General features: G+C 41.3%; 1 protein-coding gene and 1 long non-coding RNA gene across 2 annotated transcripts; one reads left to right on the top strand and one right to left on the bottom strand.

The window, feature by feature from the left end:
- Nucleotides 1-1,421: 1,421 nt before the first annotated feature.
- On the top strand, nucleotides 1,422-21,623 carry f5 (coagulation factor V). The gene is made up of 24 exons (XM_080902377.1): nucleotides 1,422-1,499; nucleotides 2,172-2,294; nucleotides 3,690-3,902; nucleotides 3,994-4,155; nucleotides 7,547-7,768; nucleotides 7,856-8,021; nucleotides 8,135-8,315; nucleotides 8,838-8,934; nucleotides 9,051-9,256; nucleotides 9,853-10,000; nucleotides 10,096-10,308; nucleotides 10,882-12,934; nucleotides 13,042-13,210; nucleotides 13,475-13,711; nucleotides 13,855-14,071; nucleotides 14,158-14,337; nucleotides 14,483-14,599; nucleotides 14,714-14,785; nucleotides 15,454-15,539; nucleotides 19,691-19,846; nucleotides 19,959-20,103; nucleotides 20,293-20,444; nucleotides 20,616-20,798; nucleotides 20,902-21,623. The coding sequence occupies exons 2-24, from the start codon at nucleotides 2,234-2,236 to the stop codon at nucleotides 21,046-21,048; spliced, it is 5,583 nt and encodes a 1,860-aa protein (XP_080758503.1). The 5' UTR covers nucleotides 1,422-1,499; nucleotides 2,172-2,233; the 3' UTR covers nucleotides 21,049-21,623.
- On the bottom strand, nucleotides 15,691-23,369 carry LOC308409558. Its single transcript, XR_013974022.1, has 3 exons — nucleotides 23,238-23,369; nucleotides 22,016-22,190; nucleotides 15,691-15,934 (listed from the first exon to the last, which is right to left on the bottom strand). It is a non-coding gene; the product is annotated as an uncharacterized lncRNA (long non-coding RNA).
- Nucleotides 23,370-23,985: the final 616 nt, after the last annotated feature.

Raw genomic sequence — 23,985 nt, 5'->3', positions numbered from 1 at the left:
CACACGCAAACGGCATTTTCGAGATTTTTAAAAACGCCTGCCAGGGTGGATATTTTCGAAAACTCCGTTTTTGCATTTACACATGGATGAGAAAAACTGAGAAAATCCAGCGTCAAAGGTGTGCGCATTTTTTTGACGTCACACTGTGCGCCACGTTATTGTTTCGGTGAAATGAATTTCTACAATACTGTTACTGTTAATTTTACTCTCTGCAGTGTTTGAATGCTTACATATACACACACAGTTACTGTCCCTCCACACATACGACTCAGTTCTGCTTCAATGCCCCAGCTTTGTTTACTTTTTCCCACCGAGGCTTCTAGACTTCTGATTGGCCAACATTTCTGCACGGTTAGGAATATATCGCCACCTGTTGCTTTGGCATGTTCATAGCAGCGTTTTCCTTCATTTCTGCGTTTACGTGTGGACGGGATTATTTTTTAAAACGAAAACGGAAAATCTCCGTTTCCAAAAATACCCGTGTACGTGTGGACGTAGCCTCAATAGATTTTTTTTGTCTTTGTTTTATGTAAATGTGATACTTTAAGTCACATCTTACTTAAAAATAATAATAAACTGGTAAACACTAAGTGAATGTCCAGATATGAGTTTAGGCTACATTTAATAGTATTTCAACTGCGTGAAATTGGGGTAAACCAGAATGACGTGTGGCCACACCTATTACACTTACAGTAATGCTTCCCTGAAATTATGGCATGTTTTTAAGAGTGGTTTTCTGGAACATTCTTAGGCCAGAGAAATTTATGATCAGAATTTCAACACTCATTCCCACCATCAACACCCTTCGGGCATGACTCACAGCAACGCACATATGTTTCCAGTTGCAAAAGGGAAGAAAAATATGCAGAGGCGCAGTTCATTGCCCTGGGACATAATGTTTGAACTAGCAAGTGTGGGTATGTGTACGTGTGTCAGTGGCAGATAAAGGACACAGCAGACTGTCTGTCAGCTCCCACGTTCTTGAGTTGTAGAAGAGAGCACACTCTCTGATCATAAGTATGAGGCTCCGTGTCCGGACTGGAGCTCGCTGGCTCCTACCTGTCCTGGTTCTTCTGACTGCCCACCAGGTCAAAGCAAACCAGCCTCAGCCTAAGGAGAGACATTACTACATTGCTGCTGTGGAGATAGATTGGAAATACTCTGGCAACGGGTAGGACAGCACTTCAAACTTTGATAAAGAGTAACTGGAATGCTTTTTTGTCTTTTGTTTTTTTGCATCTGGTAACTTTATTATTGTATTTTTAAAAATCCGTTTTATTATGAAATCAGTAGTCACACCATGTTAAATCAGTAAATTTCGCATCTTAGACTCTATGCACCATTGTGTAAGTATTGTGGGGATTTTCTTATGTGTGCACAATGAGTAATGTTTTGTGTTTTTCCACCCTTCCTTAGGTCTGGACCCACCTATAAGAAAGTGGTCTTTCGGGAATATGAGAAAGGCTTCAGACAGGCTAAGACTCATCCATCGTGGTTAGGTAAATGCTTCATGCGGTTTACATGAACACACCGTATGTCTGGTTTAAATTTTTAAGTAACACTTGCGCTGTCTGCACATTAACTAACCTGTGAGATAGAGGGGTGTATTTACCAATAACGGTCCCAGAAAGCAGTTACCATGTACATGCATGTATATTAGAGACTTAATGAACCAGTGTTGAGGAGCTTTTAAGGTGCCCTGGTGTCACGCAGTGGGAAAAAAACACAGACAGTCGCTATCAAATGCACTCTTTTTACTTTAGGACACATTAGGTTATTATTATTCATTTAATGTATCACTCCGAGTGCATATTAATGGATAAGCAGCTACCACTTTTGCTAATTTTTCTCTGAAGGAACTGAATTAAAAGGTTGGACTTTCTCCCTTCCACCTCTTATGTGGTGCCAAAGCATATATTCATTTGCAGGATAGTGAAATAACAGTCACAGAATAATTCCTTTCCCAGAAAGCAAGAAAAAAATATAAAGCTGTATTTACAAAGAAGAAGGTTACTTTCATTTTATTGCAAATGTTTACGGTCAAGTTGCTGTGCAAGTCAACAGTTAAAGAGAAAGAGTGATGAGTCAGTCTGTGTTTATCCGAGTGTGTCCCTGTGATGAACTAAAGCCTTTGAAACGACATGATTCCACATAAATAAACTTCTCTGCAGGTCTCCTTGGTCCCACGCTGAGGGCAGAAGAAGGGGAGACGATTGTTGTAACTTTCAGAAACATGGCCACCAGCCCGTATAGCATCAGCCCACACGGTGTGGCTTATGGGAAACAGTCTGAGGGTGAGTGCGTATTAACCCAGCTGCTAACAGATGAATGCAAAAGATGCTGCTATCCTTAAAACAACAGTACCACTACTTCATAACATAGTCTGCCTCATAATGTCACTGTGAGTGCTTGTGATGTCCCTTATTGTAATAATTACACAACATTAGCCAATACAACAAACAAATCTGTTTGACTTCTTCTAAAATATTAACCAGGCAGGCAGATTATCAAAGCAGACAGTTCTGAAGTCCAACAGGAAGAACTGCTAAGCCTTAGGAAATCACTCTCTGAGACTTACGGGAATTAAAGTGAACTTAGGAAATTGAGGCAAAGTGTTCCTTAATTTGCTCTTAATACAAAAGTCAGAGTACACAGGAAACACAAAAATGTAAGAAAACCATGCAGGAGAGTCTCTATTATCTTTGTAAACTGTTTAAAGCTGGTTATAAAAAAAAGCTCTAAATCTTCTCAGACTTCCACATACTGCAGACAACGAAAGAGCGAACTAAAGGAGGCAGTTTTATTTAGGGTGTAAAAACTAACATTAAACACAAAACTAAACTAGAAACTGGAAACTACAAACTTCAACTAGAACACAAGAAAACGAACCAGGAACTCGGGAACGGCTAGGAACACGGAGGAAAACACAGTATTGTGAGAGGACAACGCAATAACAAGCAGGGGAAGACTGAGAACTAAAATACACACATAGGAAACGAGAGGATGGGGGAAAAGGTGGAAACACAGCTGGAACTCATCAGATGTAAAAACTCAAAACACTGAACACAAGACAGGGACTATCAAAATAAAACAGGAAACACACGAGATGCACAGAGGCATGGATTTGATACTGAACAGAGGGAACACGGAGCACCGGGACAGGAGCGACATGAGACACGACTGACTGGGGAACAAGAAAATAAACATGAAGACAGAACAAAATCCACACTAAACGTGAGGGGCACAGGAACAAAACCCAAGAACTACTAGAAAACTTAAGGAGCTAGAAATACAAAACAGAAACCAAAACGCTAACTGTAGTAAATCATGATAACACAAAATATAAAACACCGGTTCACTGACCCAGGACCATGACAGTAACAAAACAGAAACTTTTGAAAGTCTTGTGAACATGACATCAGTGCAACTAAGGAGATTTTCTCTATATATTTTAATTTCATTTTAGTTAGTTTTCCAAGTTTACAAGATCATTTAAATTATTTTGAATTTCTTTTTCAAAAGGCTGGTTTTTATTTTATTTTAGTTAACTAAAATGTTGTTGTTTTTTTCACATCTAGTTTTAGTTTATTTTTTAGTTGTAGTTGCTGCACACCAGTGGCATTTTGTTAATTTTGCCATCATGATATTATTTATCTGTAATTCGGAGTAGTTATCTCCTTTCTTCACAGGAGCCTACTACTTTGACAACACGTCACAAAAAGAGAAAGAGGACGACAAAGTACTTCCAAACAGTGAGCACGTTTACTACTGGGAGGTGACGTCAGATGTTGCTCCTCAGAAAAATGACCCCACCTGTCTTACCTACACCTACATCTCCCATCAAAATGTGGTCAAAGACTACAACTCTGGCCTCATTGGCACTTTGCTCATCTGCAAGCAAGGTAACTATGAAAATGTGTTGGTGCTTTTTGTGTTTTTTTACACTGCTTTTAGAATTTTGAACGCTCTCTTTTTTTCTTTCTCTCTGGGCAGGCAGTCTAGATGAATCAGGGCAGCAGGCTGGCATCCACCACGAGTATGTATTTCTTTTCGGGGTTTTTGATGAGAGCAGGAGCAAATACGAGCCTAGCGGCTATACCTCAGACAACCATGTGAAATATACTATCAATGGATATACAAACGGATCTCTGCCAGGTAAGTCTGTATAACACTCAGTTATTTGTCACTAAGGGATCTAAAAGCTAGCCTTTTTTAATATATGGATTCTACAATAATACAATACAATAATGAAGTATTCAATAGCAAAACAATGAAAACTATATATATATATATATATATATATATATATATATATATATATATATATATATATATATATATATATATATATATATATATAACCGACTACGGGTTAAGGTCTGCTAGATGATGTTAATGCAGCACTACGGACGATACCTACAACCACGATTACCGACACTAACAAGCTGATCTACAATACAGCAGCAGTGATCAGTGAGATGCTTGGCTACAAGTTGAACAGCCACAAGGGGCAGTACCCTCCATGGAGAAGGAGGCTAGAGGGCAAGATCAAAGTAGCACAGAGGGAGGTTAGCCAACTAACGGAGTTGCAGAAAGGTGCGACAAAGAAGGTGCATAAGAAATACAGCAAGCTGTCCATACCTGAGGCCTTGGAAACTGCCAAGCAAAGACTCATAGCCTTGGCCAGCCGCTTGAGGAGGTACACCAGAGAGATAGAAGGCAGGAGAATAAACCAGCTGTTCTCCACAGAACCAGCAAAGGTGTACTCTCAGTGGCAAGGGAACAATAAGAGAACAGCACCACCAAGGCTGGAGACGGAGCAATACTGGAAGAGCATATGGGAGAAGGACGCAACCCATAACGGCAATGCTCAGTGGCTAGTGGATCTGAGGGCAGACCACAGCGACCTCCCTGAACAGGGTCCAGTAACCATCACAGTGGCAGATATCCAAGAAAGGGTCTCCAGTATGAAGAGTTGGACAGCACCAGGGCCCGACATGGTTCACGCCTACTGGCTAAAGAAGCTGACTGCAAGAATACCAGAGGCGCAAAACCACAGCTACTGGTAGACAGAACAGTCAGCCGAGACTGCAAGACCAGGCTGACCAACCTGTGCACTGCCTGGATTGATTACAAGAAGGCCTATGACTCAATGCCCCACAGCTGGATACTGGAATGCTTAGAATTGTACAAGATCAATGGGACCCTAAGAGCCTTCATCAGGAACTCAATGGGGATGTGGCGTACAACACTAGAGGCCAACTCCAAGCCCATAGCACAAGTCACCATCAAGTGCGGGATCTACCAAGGAGATGCTCTGTCCCCACTGCGGTTCTGCATAGGCCTGAACCCCCTCAGTGAGATCATTAACAAGACTGGCTACGGATACCGACTACGGAACGGAGCAGTTGTCAGCCACCTCCTGTACATGGATGACATCAAGCTGTATGCCAAGAGTGAACGAGACATCGATTCCCTGATCCACACTACCAGGCTATACAGCAATGACATTGGAATGTCATTCGGACTGGAGAAGTGTAGTCGGATGGTAACAAAGAGAGGGAAGGTAGTCAGAACTGAGGGGATTGAACTACCAGAAGGCAACATTGCAGACATAGAGGACAGTTACAAGTACCTGGGGATCCCGCAGGCGAATGGGAACCATGAAGAGGCCGCTAGAAAAGCTGCAACCACCAAGTACCTGCAGAGGGTCAGGCAAGTCCTGAGGAGTCAGCTGAATGGTAAGAACAAGATCCGGGCCATCAACACGTACGCCCTGCCCGTGATCAGGTACCCTGCTGGGGTACCTGATCACGGTACCCCAGCAGGGGTCTCCTCCTTAGGCTGGCCAAAGGAGGAGATAGAAGCCACTGACATAAAGACAAGAAAGCTCCTTACCATGCATGGAGGGTTTCACCCCAAGTCCAGCACCCTGAGGCTGTACGCTAAGCGGAAGGAAGGGGGCCGGGGACTGGTGAGTGTCAGCACCACAGTCCAGGATGAGACAAGGAACATCCAAGAATACATTGGGAAGATGGCCCCAACTGACCGAGTGCTCAGTGAATACCTCAGGCAGCAGAAACCCAAGAAAGAGGAGGGAGACGAGGAACCATCATGGAAGGACAGGCCCCTGCACGGTATGTACCACCGGCAGATAGAGGAGGTGGCTGATATCCAGAAATCCTACCAGTGGCTGGACAAAGCTGGACTGAAAGACAGCACAGAGGCACGAATCATGGCAGCACAAGAACAAGCTCTGAGCACAAGATCCATAGAGGCTGGGGTCTATCACACCAGGCAAGACCCCAGGTACAGGTTGTGTAAAGTTGCCCCTGAGACAATCCAGCACATAACAGCAGGGTGCAAGATGCTAGCAGGCAAGGCATACATGGAACGCCATAACCAAGTGGCCGGCATAGTGTACAGGAACATCTGTGCCGAGTATAATCTGGAAGTCCCGAGGTCAAAATGGGAGATGCCCCCAAGGGTGGTGGAGAATGACCGAGCTAAGATCCTGTGGGACTTCCAGATACAGACGGACAAAATGGTGGTGGCTAACCAACCGGACATAGTGGTGGTAGACAAACAGAAGAAGACGGCCGTAGTGATCGATGTAGCGGTTCCGAATGACAGCAATATCAGGAAGAAGGAACACGAGAAGCTGGAGAAATACCAAGGGCTCAGAGAAGAGCTCGAGAGGATGTGGAGGGTGAAGGTAACGGTGGTCCCAGTGGTAATCGGAGCACTAGGTGCGGTGACTCCCAAGCTAGGTGAGTGGCTCCAGCAGATCCCGGGAATAACATCGGAGATCTCTGTCCAGAAGAGCGCAGTCCTGGGAACAGCTAAGATACTGCGCAGGACCCTCAAGCTCCCAGGCCTCTGGTAGAGGACCCGAGCTTGAAGGATAAACCGCCCGCAGGGGCGTGCTGGGTGTGTGTGTTATATATATATATATATATATATATATATATATATATATATATATATATATATATATATATGGACTAAATTGTTACGTTAAATACAGACCCCAGAAGCAGCCCAGAATTTCACAGTTGTTTTTTCTGTTCTCCTCTGATGTATACTAAACAATTATTTACACTGGCATCTCTGATTCACATTTCCATGAGATTCATTAATCTTTAGCTACAGTTCACTCCATTTCTCTGACAGCTGGGGTTTATACAGTGAGTTGTACAAAAAGTTTTGACATTGGCACAAAGTTTTTCATTCATTTCATGCTGCTTTTGTTTTTAATGAAATTATTATTGACAGGTTTCTATGATAAACTGAAGAACAATCACAAAGATTTAATCATTCAAAAGCTGCAAGTTGCAAAGTGTACCAAAAGACCTTTGTGCCATTGCCAGAACTTTTGGCCACAACTGTATTTTCAGGAACAGTGACATTGCTGATGGAATTGAGTGGTAAATGCTAGGGTGTGTATGTCGGTGTAAAGGAAAAATATTGACTGTCATGTCAATATTGTCAATATTGACAATGTAAAAACCATAAAGAGACTCAGAGTTTCCTCTTTTCCTTCCAGATGTCAGCATGTGCACCTATGCCCCTGTGAGTGTACATCTGGTGGGTATGAGCTCAGAGCCAGAGGTATTCTCAGTGCATATGAACGGGCAAGTACTGGAACATGCTGGGCATAAAGTGTCATCAGTCGGGCTCATCACTGGTTCCTCCATCACTGCCAGAATGGTGGCTGTCCACACAGGACGCTGGCTGCTCTCCTCACACACCGTCAAGCACATAGAAGGTAAGTGTTTCTCTACATTAACCAGAGTAGAAAAGTATTCACCTGTGTAGTTAAACTGACAGTAAAAATTCATTCCTATCATTGCAGCTAGCATGCACGCTTTTGTGGATGTGATAAATTGTAAAGGATTTGAAAAACCACAGCGGTGGGTGAGCTATGCAGAACAACGACGAAGCAGGGAGTGGAAATACTACATCGCTGCTGAGGAAATTTTCTGGGACTATGCGCCTACCAAGCAAGACCATATTGATGAGTAAGCAGACTATATTTTAAAACATTTTAGGTATTTTTTTGTTTATGAAAGATTAAAACTGCAAATGTGCCGACATGAACTGATATAGAAAATTTCTCATTTTTTTTGTGTAGGGACTTCAAGCGCCAGTACCTGAGTCAGTCACCAACACGCATAGGTGGGAAGTACAAGAAGGCAGTGTACACTCAGTACAAAGATGAGACGTTCACTGAAAAATCAGAGAACAAGCAGAGGAAAAATGAGCTGGGTATTTTGGGCCCAGTGATCAGAGCGCAAATCAGAGACATTATCACGGTGAGAGAACATGTATTGAAGCCAAATTATAGTCACTTAGCATATTATGAGTTCAATTATTATTCATATCACTCTACATGATCACACGAGCCACATAACTCAAAACATATTTAGGAAAAAACAGCTTAAAAGTACCATGCTGCAAATGCTTTACTTTCAAAGCAGTCTCACTCTTAGTTCTGGCTGAGGGAACCTGGTTTGGAGGGTCACCAACGTGCACTGACAGGCAATAAAATGACAATTATTTAGGCATCAACAGTCTTCACTAAATGATTTAAAACAGAATATTATTTAACTACGTTCAAAAATTCAAAACCTATCTCTCAAAGACAGGAAATAGATGTACTTTTGAGTTGAAAGTCAACACTTTATCCAGACAGTCAGTGGTATTTCAAATCAATAAACACAGAGCTAAGACAAGTATCTTGTGTGTGTCTCACTAAAGTGGACTGCAGGGATTGTGTAATTATTTCACAGTGATTACAGACTGTTTGTCCTCATGTACCCTTACTGCTGTTACAGATTGTTTTTAAGAACATGGCCTCCAGACCCTACAGTATCTACCCGCATGGACTGACAATAGAGAAGTCCCAAGAAGGAGTCAACTACCCAAAAGGAGGTACTCATTTCTCATCCCATTTAAAGCAAACGTTTTAAGGCTGAACAGCCCACTTTAGTTTGCTTATTTTAAAAGTTGACATATATTTGATGGAGTTTTTGTATTATGGTTTCCAGGAAACCATTCTCATGGTGTCCAGCCAGGTGAGACACACACCTATGTGTGGAAAGTGGTCGAAGAGGATGAGCCTTTGGAGGGAGATTCCAGATGTCTGACACGACTTTATCACAGTGCGGTGAACACACCACGGGACATCGCCTCTGGACTGATTGGACCAATGCTCATCTGCAAGAGTCAGTCCCTCAATGTCAGGAATGTGCAGGTAAGAAAAACAGCTGCTAGACACTGGGCAGCAAAAATAAAAAATAAATAATAAATGCTGCTTTCAGTGTTATTTGGTTTGCGTCCAGACTCCACACAGAAAGGCCTCAGTCTTCATATTTAAGTGGTATTTTGAATTAAGTTTGGTTTCATATAGTTTTTCAAGTTCACTTATTTAAGTTGAATTCAGTCCAGTTTTATTCATATAGCACCAAATCACAACAACAGTTGTCTCAAGGCGAGTTATATTGTAAGGTAAGAACCTACAGAGAAAGGCCCAACAATCAGATGTCCTCCGAGCAAGCACTTTGGCGCCAGTGCAGAGGAAGAAGAAACCTCCGCCAGAACCAGGCAAAGAGTAAAACTAAACTTAGTTTGTGAGCACACAATCTTGTTCAGTTAGTTATCATTTTTTAGTTTATGTTTAGTTAACAACTATTGAAAAAGATTTTAATGAATGTTGTTTTAATTTGTCGAATAATTTGATGATGACCAAAATACCTGCAAGCCCAAAAACTATAAGACTGAGATGTATTTGCTGTTGATATAGAAGCTGATGGTGTGAAGAGGAGTACATGTCTTTCTTTTTGTCTACAGCTGAAAGCAGACAAAGAGCAGCATGCGATGTTTGCGGTCTTTGATGAGAACAAGAGTTGGTATCTAGAGGATAACATTCGCCAATATTGTAATCAATCTAAAGTCAACAGGGAAGACCCAGAATTTTATAAGTCCAATATCAAGCACAGTGAGTTTTTCCTTGAGCTAATTAAGGTTCATATAACATATTGGCCTTGCATTTACCTGGCTGCAGTCAACTAACTGTCATGAATTACCTTACAGCTGTCAACGGTTACATCTTTAAGGACGACCCACCCTTGGGCTTCTGCAGTGGTGAGGTTGCAACATGGCACGTGTCCAGCATTGGCGCACAGGACTACATCCAGACAGCTACTTTCTACGGCCACACATTTGAGCTGAATGAAAGAACAGAGGACTTCCTAAGCCTCTACCCCATGACTGGAGAGACCATCACTATGAACATGCTCAACACTGGTCAGTAAGGACTGACAGTGCTCATATTATGTCAGATTCTTAACATCCAGATAATTATTTGCCAGGATATTTTTTACCTTCAGAAAGACATTGAAAGTAACACTTTATTGAACTGCATGATATTAAGTGTAGATTCATAGATGCAATAGCTCTGGTGTTAAAATTAAAACCAGTGCAGTTGCACAGAAGTCTATGGAAACAGAACCCTCAGCGCTCTTTTTTGTGCCCTAAATAAATGCTTTTCTGATGAGTTTATGGCCCTAATTGTTACATTACAGATCATAGTTAATATACAAGAAGTTCATTTTGTACAAAGTTGTAAAGGTGAGGATATGCTCACGATTTATCAAAGATAGTGTCCTTTGGTTTCATGTTTAGAGGCACCCCAGGCTGGTGGGTTGATGGTGAGAACAAAAATGTTTCATGACTTCACGAAACTTCATAAGTGTAACGTAACATTTCCCATATCCATCCTATATAGTCCATGTAATTAACCAGTCACTGCCACCATCCGAAACAGATGCACACTCCATAGTTTTATCACTGATGTTTTTTGTGTCTCTTTTAAACCAGGTGTCTGGCTTCTTGCTTCCCTGAATTCCCACGAGACAACTAACGGAATGCGTGTTAAGTTTCGGGATGCTGAGTGCTTCCGTGACTACCAGTATGAGTACGAAGATTCATTGCCAAAAAGTGAGTTTACTGTGTGGAAGCCCCCTAGCTTGGAGGAAATCAAAGAAAAAGAAGAGAAAGAGAAGGTAGATCCAGATAAAAACCCATCACTGGAGCCAGATATCTACACACAAATGTTTGCAGAAGAATTGAATCTCAGGTCTCTCAAGAACCAGTCTGCTGACTCAGATATGGAGAACTTGGACCTCTCTTTCCTGGATTACGATGTTGTTGATGTCCTTGAAAAAGATATGAACAGCACCCTTAATTTCACAGAGATAAAGAGTAAACCCGAGACCTCCACTATAAACTCAGATGCATTAACTGAAGTGTGGTTTCTTATTTTGAAAGTCCTGAATATTACAATAGGTAATTTGCAGAAACAAAGCACAAGTGAGAATACAACACATATACTGAACAGCAGTACACCATTGACACAGTCAGTTTTAGAGAGTTCCACTCTGTATCAAACAGAGAACCTAACTGGTTTGAATAGCCACAATGTGTCACAAAAGGATTCCAGTACAACTAGAAATGGCAGTTTGTCATCAGAGACTACCAGACCTAACGTAGCATTGCAAGAGCCGACCAATCTCACTGCAGTACTATCAGGAAATTCAAGTAACAGTTTAGAAAGGGAAAGAATAAATGTAACACTGACCACTGATAACCACACTTCTATTGAAGAGGTTGTACAGGACTCTGAGGAGAAATACACTAGAGGGGATGTGTTCTCTTACTCTGTGCCTCTGTCAAAGCCGAGCATTAACAATTTCAACAGTAGCCTAAACAGCAATTTATCAGCTGACACTCTGCTGGAAAATACAAAACGGGAAGACGAGACTAACACTGCAGTAAAGTATGGCAACACGTCAGCAGAGAGAACAAACCATTCATTGTCAGTTCTAGAGGTAGATGCTGAAGAAGTCAGCAGCAACATTAAAAGGAACAACTTAACCATCTTGGAGTTGACTAAAAGGACAGAAAATAAAACCAGTGACAATAACACTTTTTTGAGCTCAGGAGAGCTAGAGTATGGACTTCAAATTAACCTTGAAGTTGTGACTACTCCAACTAATTCCAGCTATAAAAATGTAACCCAGATTTTGCTTGAGAATGAGCAAAATGTCACAGGGGATGCATCCAGATCAGCTCTATCAGTGATGAGCAGTATGGGGCGTGAGGAGAATATCTCAAGTCTCTTTGACAAGTTGACCAACACATCTTTGGAAAGTCTTTCTAATCAGACTACAGTTTCAGGTAACCAGTCCCTCAGTTCTGAAGAGCTAGGTTTCTCAGAGAGCAGTGAAGAAGTGATCATCTTCCTTAAGGAAAACAATACAGAGGCTATTAAAACCAGTTTGGTCAAAATACAAGGTCACAACTGGACCTACGAAGGAACTTACCAAATGATACCTGAGGAACTTCCAGACCAGTTGAAGAAACACTTTGAGAAGGAAACCCCTCAAACAACACTGCCTCCAAAAAAGAAAGTCAGGGTTGTGAACCGTCGACAGAGACCAGAGAAGGGACATGGCATGAAAACAAGGAAAAGAAAGGAATACAAGCCTCAGGCCCGGAGTGGTTTACCATTCTCTCCTCGTGGATTTAATCCAGGAATGACTCCTCGTGGGTCACGGCCTCACTCACCAAAGCCCGTCTTGACTGAGGACCACGTCATTGACATGCCCGTTGTTATTGGTGTGCCTCGGCCTGATTTCAGCGACTATGAGCTTTATATTCCTGGGGGAGAACCAGATCACCTAGCGCTAGAAGAACAGGATGAATACGAGTACGTGATGTACAAAGACCCTTACAGCGTCGCTGATGATATCAAGAACCTTGACCTTGACGAGACCACAAAATATTACTTAAAAATGTCAGGCCCCAATGTCAAGACTTATTTCATTGCTGCAGAGGAGGTCGAATGGGATTATGCAGGGTATGGACACAGGTAAGCTCAGAGTTGTGAAAATTTAAAAGACTAATATAACACCTGAATGCTGATTTACAGGAAATCAAGAACATGTCAGCTAAAGCATCATCCTGTTATTTAAACAGGAGGCAAGAAAAGCATGAACTACTCAGCCAAGAAACTAAGTTCACCAAGGTAGTCTTTCGAGGTTACTTGGATAGTAGCTTCACCACACCCGACATCCGTGGGGAGATAGACGAGCATCTCGGCATCCTGGGGCCGGTCATCAAAGCGGAGGTTGGACAAAGCATCATGGTAAGACTAACCCGACATAAGCCAGCTGCCTTTACTTTCTCAATATTTATATATTCTGTCTAAAGCAACCAAGATCCATCTAACCAATTACCTTCACTAAGCTAATAGACTCACTATGTGTCCTTTATCCTGGTTTAAAGGTCAGAGCTCCTAATCTAACTCTCAGCAAGATAATCAAAAAGAGCGTTTTCCAAAAAAAGTTTATTACCCCAACCCTAACACTCCATCTTTCCAAAATGCAGAATGTGTGTCACTGTCTCGTAGGTGGTGTTCAGGAACAATGCCAACCGTCCATATTCAATACACCCCAATGGGGTGTCCTATACCAAGCGGACAGAAGGCCTCTCCTATGAGGATGAATCCCATTACTGGTTCCAATATGACAATGAGGTTAAACCCAATAGCACCTTTACTTATTTGTGGCAAGTCGGGCATACAGTTGGGCCAAAACCAGAAGAGTCTGTCTGCCGAACCTGGGCCTACTATTCAGGCGTAAATCCTGTGAGTATAATAATTAATACTTGTTATAAAAAAGAGAGATGCAGAGAATTTTCTGTGGTTTAAGTTATATCTTCAATAAAACAAAAACAAAGTAATGATTTATTTAAAATAATATTGAACCTCACATGTGCGCTTTCTCTTAGGAAAGGGATATCCACTCAGGCTTGATTGGGCCTTTGCTGGTGTGTCGAGAGGGAACCTTGGACACGAAATTAACAGATAGGAGAGAATTCACACTACTTTTCATGACTTTTGATGAGTCACGGAGCTGGTACTATGAGAAGAACTCTGAGATAATGCAAAGAAAAAGGCGAAGGAGAATCATGGATCACACGTCCAAGGAGAACCTAAAGTTCCATTGTAATGCATTACTTTTAGTGCCTTCTATACCATGCACCTATTAGAGACAAAAACAGAATTATATAAAAATGTCTTGGTTTTTTTAGCAATCAATGGAATTATACACAGCCTGAAGGGCCTGAGGATGTACACCAACCAGCTTGTGACCTGGCATCTCATCAACTTGGGTTCTCCCAATGATTTTCATAGTGTCCACTTTCATGGGCAGACATTTATACACAAGAAGAGCACCAGCTACAGACAGGCTGTCTACCCACTGCTGCCTGGTGAGAATGATATGTAAACTTAGAGTAACACCTTCTTCACCACATTTTAAACATTAGAATTCACAGTCTGCAGGATTTGGATTGTCAGCTGTAGCAGCAGAGAGAAAAGTTTCAAGTGAGTCCGTGTGATGAACTGTGTTCGCAGGGGGTTTTGCTACCCTGGAGATGTATCCATCCAAACCTGGCCTCTGGCAGCTGGAGACAGAAGTTGGCCTTAGCCAACAGAAGGGCATGCAGACACTCTTTTTGGTTCTGGATAATGGTGCAAATATAAAACTATCACTCTGCTGCATTTACAACATGATTTTCTACCCATTTTGACATGTTTTATATGTCTTACATTTTAATACTGAAATATTTCTCGTGTGTCCCCAAGACTGCTATCGTCCACTGGGTCTAGAATCGGGCAGTGTGAAGGATGGAGAGATCACAGCAATCAAAACTAGAGGTAGCTATACTACCTCTTGTCTGCAATAATTTATTTTAGCAACAAATACACTTCGGTACTACTTAACTCACAGTACATCACGAATCACTACTGATCTACTGATGTTGTTGTTACCTGGACTAAAACTAGAAGGGTAATCAAGGTCATTGCCTTTATGTAATGCAGGAAAAGGAGAAGGAAGAGGGAGGTCCTTTTCCATTGGGTGGAGATCAACTAAAACACTAAAAGGGCAGTGATAGCCAAGGAGTACAAAACTCAAGAGTAGCAAATAACATGATTTATTTACAATAAAACAAGCCCAGGGCATTTAAAAATATTAATAAAAACTAAAGCCAAGCTAGAAGTCCAACTTCTACATTATATCTACAGGTGGAACAGTCTTGAACAGATGCTCTAGCACCAACTATCACAGAAATCTTTCTTTTCACCAGTTGTGTCTCCAAATCCACCACCATATCCGACAACTTTCATAAAAAGGACTTTTACTGTGGACTCAATGCACTTCTTATACCACAAGCTGCATTCACCCCTGTCCCGCGTTATTTTCTGCACTTTGACCAATCACACTCTGATGGATACATCGGAGGCAATCGGCAGTTCGGTATCTTGTCAGAGGACCTGGGAAATTATTGCATGGTAAAGGTCTGTAATTTTTTCTGTCTTTTAAGGATACTGGGAGCCCCATCTTGCCAGATTGAACAATCAGGGTAAATACAATGCATGGAGCACAGACAAGAACAACAGCTTTATTCAGGTAATGTGGTGTAGATGTGATAACCTACACTCCCATGCTTACCATGCAAATACAGTTGTTTACATACCAGATGCGATGCAAAAAAAAGACACGAAATTCCACATTTTTCAGATGCAAACTTGTTGTTTAACATATACACACTGAAAGCATTTGTCCTCACAAAAAATAATTTTCCTCCAACACTGGACTGAAAAAAGTAGCTGGTCCTGATGTTTCTAAACCAGAAAGGGAAGACAGAGAGATTCTGGGTTCATCCACTTCTCACAAGAAGGCAGCAGCAGGGAGAACTCCATGGTTTGAAATCCAGGAATTGAAGCTGTTTTACGACTGCTTGTACATGTTTCAGGATGTGAGCGGGGCAGTTTGAGCTCTTGTTGGCAAAGTTGGGACCACATCTGAAGAGGCAGAGAAATTATGTCTTAGGTAAAATAGTCAGAGGTTGGAAGTAATGAAGTACAAATACTTTGTTACTGTACTTAACTACAATTTTCAGGTATCTGTACTTGAGAATTTCTTTTTCTGACAACTTTTTACTTTTACTCCCTAGATCTTTAAATGACTAGCTGTACTTCCATTTTCAAAACAGCTTAGGTTTGGGATAGGTTACATTAGGTTCAGCTGTGTCATCTGTAGCGTTTATCATCTGGGGTTAAAGTGGAATGGTGTTGTGCACTCCCAACGCCAAGTATAACTACCTTGGCACAACAGTGCTCCTGCTAGCTAAAGGTCCAGCTGCTGTATTTTACAGGGAGAGAAAATTGTGTGACATGAGTTCACTCAGAGATGGAGAAAGATGTAGGAACACAAACAGGAGTGGGTAAGAAAAAGAGAGGTTAGATTTAAAGATAAAGACTGCTCAGTGACGCTTGATAAACTGCAACTTTAAAGCTTGTATTCAATGTCATAATTCTAATCACATATTTGATTTGTATATGGTGTGTTTTGATAAATTATGTATTATCATATTGTGAAATGTCTTGCAAAACAAACAAACCTACACAAACTTTATGTTCTTCAAATGTTGCATGAAAATACTGGGTAAACAGGTTAGTTTTAGTACTGCGGCGAATTCTTTATTAAAACACTGTGTGCGTCTGGTGCATAGTGGCTGTGCTGCTCATGGTCAGTGTTAGGTTACAAGTGCAGCAGAGATGAATTTGCATTTAAGTCAATGATGCTTATATTAATTAACTGAATTCCAGCTTTATACTATCTATTATAAACACCGTATAAAAAGTGTAGTGTCAGTGTAGGGGATAGACATCAGCCAAGATAGCTTGTGAAACTGCTTATATCATGTTCAGTTGTGTGAATCCACAAAGAGCAGCTGGTCAGCTGATTACAGCATGTACACAAAGAAAACCTACTGGAGCTCACGTTAGAAATTAATGTAAGTTGTGATTCTTTTCCCAACGCTTAGACTCTGCACAGATCTTAGAGTTTCCTTGATGTATCCCACTGAATCCGACTGTAACCCTTGACTGCACTCATTTTATTGTTTATCTGTGGAGGCACCCTCGACAATGTAGGCAACAGAAAATAGTGTGTTTGTTTGTTTTTAATTCTCTTTCACTTCATGTGTCCTACATAACATGTTCAAGCTAAGTATATTCATTAGAATTAGCATTTAAAATTAAATTCTCATGTACTAACATTATTTTATTATTATATTAATATAGCACAAGCCTCAGTTACCTTTGGACAAAAATGGTTAGTAGAATCAAAGACCTACAGTTTGTTTTCTTACTTTGAGTGCATATTTTCACTTTTACTTGAGTAAAGAAGTTGCTTCAGTACTTCTACTGGAGTATTTTTAACCCAGCTATCCATACCTCTACTTAAGTAAAGTCTGTACTTTTGGCACCTCTGCTATTATTTAACTATTATCACTGTATACTCGATTTCGGTGCGCTATGAGCGCACCTGTCACCAAATGCAGCAGTTTGATTTGTCACATTTATTGTTCATATGGAAAAAATTTAAAAATCTATCTTTATCTGAAAATTAAATGCTGCAAGTTTCATCAGGCGAAATGACTCAGTTGGTGTGAACAACTGCATTAAGAAAATGTGGGTCTTAAAAATATTTTTACCGCACAAAATATTTGCACAAATTTTACCTGTCCAGTGTGTAGAAGTGTCAAAGGCCAAATACGTGGATCAAAACTCCTTTTTGATCCACTTTGATCTTATGTGGGGCAGACCAGCAAAACTGCCCTTTCTGCCATTGAACAGAAGTTTAACTGCACATTTAATTCCTTATACAGTGGGGCAAAAAAGTATTTAGTCAGCCACCGATTGTGCAAGTTCCCCCACCTAAAATGATGACAGAGGTCAGTAATTTGCACCAGAGGTACACTTCAACTGTGAGAGACAGAATGTGAAAAAAAAATCCATGAATCCACATGGTAGGATTTGTAAAGAATTTATTCGTAAATCAGGGTGGAAAATAAGTATTTGGTCAATAACAAAAATACAACTCAATACTTTGTAACATAACCTTTGTTGGCAATAACAGAGGTCAAACGTTTACTATAGGTCTTTACCAGGTTTGCACACAGTAGCTGGTATTTTGGCCCATTCCTCCATGCAGATCTTCTCGAGAGCAGTGATGTTTTGGGGCTGTCGCCGAGCAACACGGACTTTCAACTCCCGCCACAGATTTTCTATGGGGTTGAGGTCTGGAGACTGGCTAGGCCACTCCAGGACTTTCAAATGCTTCTTATGGAGCCACTCCTTTGTTGCCCGGGCGGTGTGTTTTGGATCATTGTCATGTTGGAAGACCCAGCCTCGTTTCATCTTCAAAGTACTCACTGATGGAAGGAGGTTTTGGCTCAAAATCTCACGATACATGGCCCCATTCATTCTGTCCTTAACACGGATCAGTCGTCCTGTCCCCTTGGCAGAAAAACAGCCCCATAGCATGATGTTTCCACCCCCATGCTTCACAGTAGGTATGGTGTTCTTGGGATGCAACTCAGTATTCTTCTTCCTCCAAACACGACGAGTTGAGTTTATACCAAAAAGTTCTACTTTGGTTTCATCTGACCACATGACATTCTCCCAATCCTCTGCTGTATCATCCATGTGCTCTCTGGCAAACTTCAGACGGGCCTGGACATGCACTGGCTTCAGCAGCGGAACACGTCTGGCACTGCGGGATTTGATTCCCTGCCGTTGTAGTGTGTTACTGATGGTGACCTTTGTTACTTTGGTCCCAGCTCTCTGCAGGTCATTCACCAGGTCCCCCCGTGTGGTTCTGGGATCTTTGCTCACCGTTCTCATGATCATTTTGACCCCACGGGATGAGATCTTGCGTGGAGCCCCAGATCGAGGGAGATTATCAGTGGTCTTGTATGTCTTCCATTTTCTGATGATTGCTCCCACAGTTGATTTTTTCACACCAAGCTGCTTGCCTATTGTAGATTCACTCTTCCCAGTCTGGTGCAGGTCTACAATACTTTTCCTGGTGTCCTTCGAAAGCTCTTTGGTCTTGGCCATGGCGGAGTTTGGAGTCTGACTGTTTGAGGCTGTGGACAGGTGTCTTTTATACAGATGATGAGTTCAAACAGGTGCCATTCATACAGGTAACGAGTGGGGGACAGAAAAGCTTCTTACAGAAGACGTTACAGGTCTGTGAGAGCCAGAGATTTTCCTTGTTTGAGGTGACCAAATACTTATTTTCCACCCTGATTTACGAATAAATTCTTTACAAATCCTACCATGTGGATTCATGGATTTTTTTTTCACATTCTGTCTCTCACAGTTGAAGTGTACCTCTGGTGCAAATTACTGACCTCTGTCATCATTTTAAGTGGGGGAACTTGCACAATCGGTGGCTGACTAAATACTTTTTTGCCCCACTGTATATCTCATATACAAACTATTTTAACAGAAAGAAATCTGTCATCACAAGTCTTAAATTTTAAAGAGTAAATGTGTAAAATTACAGAAATCTATAACTGAATAACTTTGTTTAAGTAGGGATGACCATGGGGGACATCTTTATCAGCAGGAAAAGCTGTGAAACTTCTGAAAATACAATTAAAAGTCCAAAATTTCTTTTCTGAAGACATCCAGTGGGACGGACTGGAGGCTTTAGCGGGCCTTATGTTTGACACTGTGCCTTAATATCTACTTTCCCCTACACAGGTAGACTTCCAGCGGCCAGTTGTGATCAGCCAGGTGGCAACTCAGGGAGCCAAGCAAATGTTCTATTCCCAGTATGTGGTCAAATATTTGATCTCCTACAGCAACGACCGCCGGAAGTGGATCTTTTATAAAGGCGACAGCGAAGGCTTTAGAAAGGTGGGGGGGAAGTTTGATCACTTCCTTTCTTTAATGCAGAGACCTACAAACTGGACAAGCTTGGGAGCAGCTATCTAATTCTCTCACTTTGTGTCTTATCCTCTCTTACCAGGTATTCACTGGTAACCAGGAAGCCTATGGGACAAAGACAAATATTTTCTTCCCTCCCGTGATTGGACGATTCATTAGGCTTCACCCCATTGAATGGTACAACATGGCAACAGTCCGCATGGAGTACTTTGGCTGTGAGCTTGATGGTAAGCCGGTACAGTAACAACGATTTTAGTAAAAAAAAAAATAAAAAAAAGGTTTGGACACTGTGCATTTCAAACCCCAGACTAAATGCATAAGACTTTAAACTGGCTGTAAGGGATGCTGTGAAAATTTTAAAAGTGTATGTTATGATCAAGTGAAAGGTCCTGAACATTTCTGATCTCCTGCCTCAGGCTGCTCAGTGCCTCTTGGGATGGAAAGTGAAGCTATAGGGGACATTTACATCACAGCCAGCTCTACAGCCACTAGCTGGTACAATGGACCCTGGAAACCATCACTCGCACGCCTCAACAGACAAGGTGCCGTCAACGCATGGCGGGCTATGGTAAATGTCCTAATATTGCCGTGATAGATAAAACAGAAGTGCATTCAGATTTAATGTGAGCATCGCGTAAAAACCAGTACACCTACAACACTTAAAAACCCTTGAGAATTTGCCAGTTCATTAGCATTCAGATTTTTCCTGATTGCCTCTCTTGTTTCTTCTCCTTCTCAGTATAACAACATGGACCAGTGGCTTCAGGTAGAACTGCCTCAGATTAAAAAGATCACAGGTGTCATAACCCAGGGAGCCAAGTCTCTGGGGAAGGAGATGTATGTCATGTCCTACATTTTGCAGTACAGTGACAATGGGATAGAGTGGAAAGAGTACACGGATAGTGAGGATGAGCCTGCCAAGGTGAGCCGTCCAACATGTTGAGCAAGTAAACTTGTGTTTTCACTGAGTGAAGTAAAGAAGTGATTGTAAACAATTCCTGTCTCTCTGCTCACATCAAATCCAGGTTTTTGTGGGAAATACAAATAACAACGGCCACGCCAGGAACTACATCTACCCTCCCATTTTCTCCCGCTTTATCCGAGTCATCCCCAAAAGCTGGATGACCTCCATCACCATGAGAATTGAGCTACTTGGATGTGACTTTGAGTGATAATAGATAATAGATCATACAGGTCAGCTCAAGCATGCTCATGAATATGCAAATAAATGGACATGAAGCTAAAAAGGTAACATAACATAGAAATACCAAATCACAGCTAACATGAAAAAAACTCACACATGTTTGTTTCAGACTATTTGCCAGATTTGTCTTGTAGCTTGAGTAACTCAGTGAATTGTCACTTGTCACTATGATTTTTTATTTTTTGGAAGTTGCAATCAAAGTAGTAAAAAGTAGTAAAAATGTAATGAGTAAGTCGGATTTGTGTGTTTTATGAAATACTAGTTGTATTTTCAAGTTTATATGCAGTATTTTATCAGGAACAAATATTGATTCATGTAAATATGTAAGCAGAGAACGAATATGTAATTTATTTCTAATAAATACAATATGCATTGTTTTTATTCGGTGTCATGTTCAGTGATGGATGGACGGTTTGCATGACTGAATACGCTGTACAAATGGAGAGCCTTGGTATCCCAAGCATGAGTGTGGGAACGCTGACATCTTCTCATGTCCTGAAGGTCTCACTTTTAACACCTCTGCTGGGGCCAAGCCTTGGTTAGCAGCACAAGAGTCAACAGACACATGCAGCTGCACACACGTTATGTTTATCCATTTGCTGATCATGTTAAACGGGGCACCAGAGGTGTGAACGTCTCAGCATGTTTGGATTACTTTGCTACTGATCTATGGAGGCAAATCAACTCACAGATAGCCTTATTGGACACCTGCGGTCTGCCTGGGAGCAGCTGCTTAACTGTGTGATTTGGAAATAATAATACTGCATGTATGCTACTACCGCACATTCAACTAATGTATATATTATATATATAATGTTCTTCCTCTATTCCCCCCCCCCCCCCCCTTTTTGCACAAGTCGAGGAGCGTGTCAGGTTACACTGTGTGTTATACTTGTATAACTATGCATGTGACAAATAAAGAACCTTGAACCTACTAATACTACTACTACTGATGATGATGATGATGATGATGATGATGATGATGATGATGATGATGATGATGATGATGCAGCAATAAGGTCCTGAGTTCAATTCCACCACCCGGCCAGGGTCTTTTTGTGTGGAGTTTGTATGTTCTCCCCGTCTTTGCGTGGGTTCCCTCTGGGTACTCTGGAAATGAAAGCAAAGGCGATATATTGAGAGCGCCCTCCTTAAATTGTACTTGCTGATGTAGATTACAGTTCAGTTCAAAATACAACTGAGGTGAGATTTTGTTTTGGGACTGTTGTATTGCTGAGCAAAGATCAGCCGCAACTGTGAGATTCCACCACCAGATGTCACTGCAGTTTCACGATGGCTGAAAATCAGACCTAGACAAAATAAGAGCCCCGGAGATCATACAGTGCAAAACGAGCTGTCTCGTTGGATTATGGAGGTCCTATCTAGTGATGGGATTTCCGTCTCTTTTTAGAGAACCGGCTCTTTCAGCTCGGCTCACTAAAAAGAGTCGGCTCTGAACCGGCTCTTCAGGCTGTTTTGTTGCTTTAATTAATTTATTATTAACAATAATATAAAATTATGCACAAAAGGACACAAGTTTTGAAAATGTCAAAGATAAATTTTACTAAAGAGCAGGGGAAGAGTTGGCTGCCTTTAGAGACCTCTTTGCCCAGAAAAACACAAGCACACATATATATTCAAATAATCTTTTTTTTAAAAGTTCATTTACCTGTTACTACCACACACCAAATCCGGTCGTTGGTACTTGCTGGCTTGTGTAGCCACTAAATAACAAAAGCTCAACACTGCACGTAGCATCCTGGAGCACTTCTGTTGTCTTTTGTACGTGCTATGGAGTTTTTACGTGCTTCAGGGTTTGTACGTGTTTTGAAGTTTGTATGTGCTTTGTCTCTAGGGGCCACTGTAAATATACTTTTATTTATTCACTCCACATAAAATGTAATAAATAAATCATATAATACAAAAACCAACTATTCACATTTCAACTTTTAACTATTTAAATTTTCAGCTTTTTCCTTTTAAACAAATTTAAAGTGAAACAACACAAAACACTGCAAACCACAACACAATTAAATATAAATTAAAATATAAAAACAAAAAGAAGATGCATATTCTCTGTCATATGGGCCTGCATGAATAAACTTTCTGAATCCTTTATCATCTGCAACTGAAAATAGTTGTGGATGATTACTATACCTTTCTAATGTGACGTTGTTGTCCCTGGCGCTCTTTCTCTGTCTCTCCCTCAGCTCTGTTCCTGTGCTACTGCGAGTCCCCCCTCTTCCCAACGCAAAGCACAAGGCTCGCATGCGGAGTGAAGCGGAAAATAGTGCGAGAGAGAGGGTGAGAGAAAGGGGAAAAAAACCATGGCCTGCGATAAGGAGCCGGCTCGCGTCGTTCACTCAAAGACCCGGCTCTAAGAGCTGTTTCGTTCGCGACCGATACATCACTACTCCTATCTGAGTACAGTGCAGATTATGTAACCTGAATAGTGTTCTATCTATAAAACCAGAATAAATTCCCATTTTTTAGAGAAATTATTCAATAGCTTGATTTTTTATGGGATCTGTCAGTGTTTTGTCTCTTTGTGAATAACTCTAGCAGCAAACACGCAGTTTCCCACTGTGTGAATGAAAATCAATCACTCACAGTAAGGCTGAGATGTACCGAGTTAATCATTGATCTAAAGATGCCCCACACTGATCATACTCTCATTTCATTTCTTCTAAATGCAAAGAGAGGAAACGCAGTTTGATTATAGAAACTTGGTCATTCATCAAAGATGAGGCTATAGATCATCACAGTAGGGTGAGTAAGTATACTTACTCACCCTACTGTGATGATCTGCCCGGTGATAAAATATGAAAAGCCCTGACTCGTGATTATAAATATCCCTGCATTACACTTCTGCCTGGCAAGTGACACAGAAGTTGTTTACAAACAT

The sequence above is a fragment of the Rhamphochromis sp. 'chilingali' genome (genome assembly GCF_963969265.1).
Source record: "Rhamphochromis sp. 'chilingali' genome assembly, chromosome: 14".
In the NCBI taxonomy this organism is placed as follows: domain Eukaryota; kingdom Metazoa; phylum Chordata; class Actinopteri; order Cichliformes; family Cichlidae; genus Rhamphochromis; species Rhamphochromis sp. 'chilingali'.
This window is presented reverse-complemented; position numbering and strand designations above follow the sequence as displayed.

What these genes read in the sequence shown, in the direction of transcription:
- f5 (XM_080902377.1), top strand. Translation starts at nt 2,234, where the DNA reads ATGGCCACCAGCCCGTATAGCATCAGCCCACACGGTGTGGCTTATGGG. An exon ending in TATGAACATGCTCAACACTG is followed by an intron (nt 10,309 to 10,881) that starts GTCAGTAAGGAC and finishes CTTTTAAACCAG; the next exon opens with GTGTCTGGCTTCTTGCTTCC. An exon ending in CTTTGGCTGTGAGCTTGATG is followed by an intron (nt 20,104 to 20,292) that starts GTAAGCCGGTAC and finishes CTCCTGCCTCAG; the next exon opens with GCTGCTCAGTGCCTCTTGGG.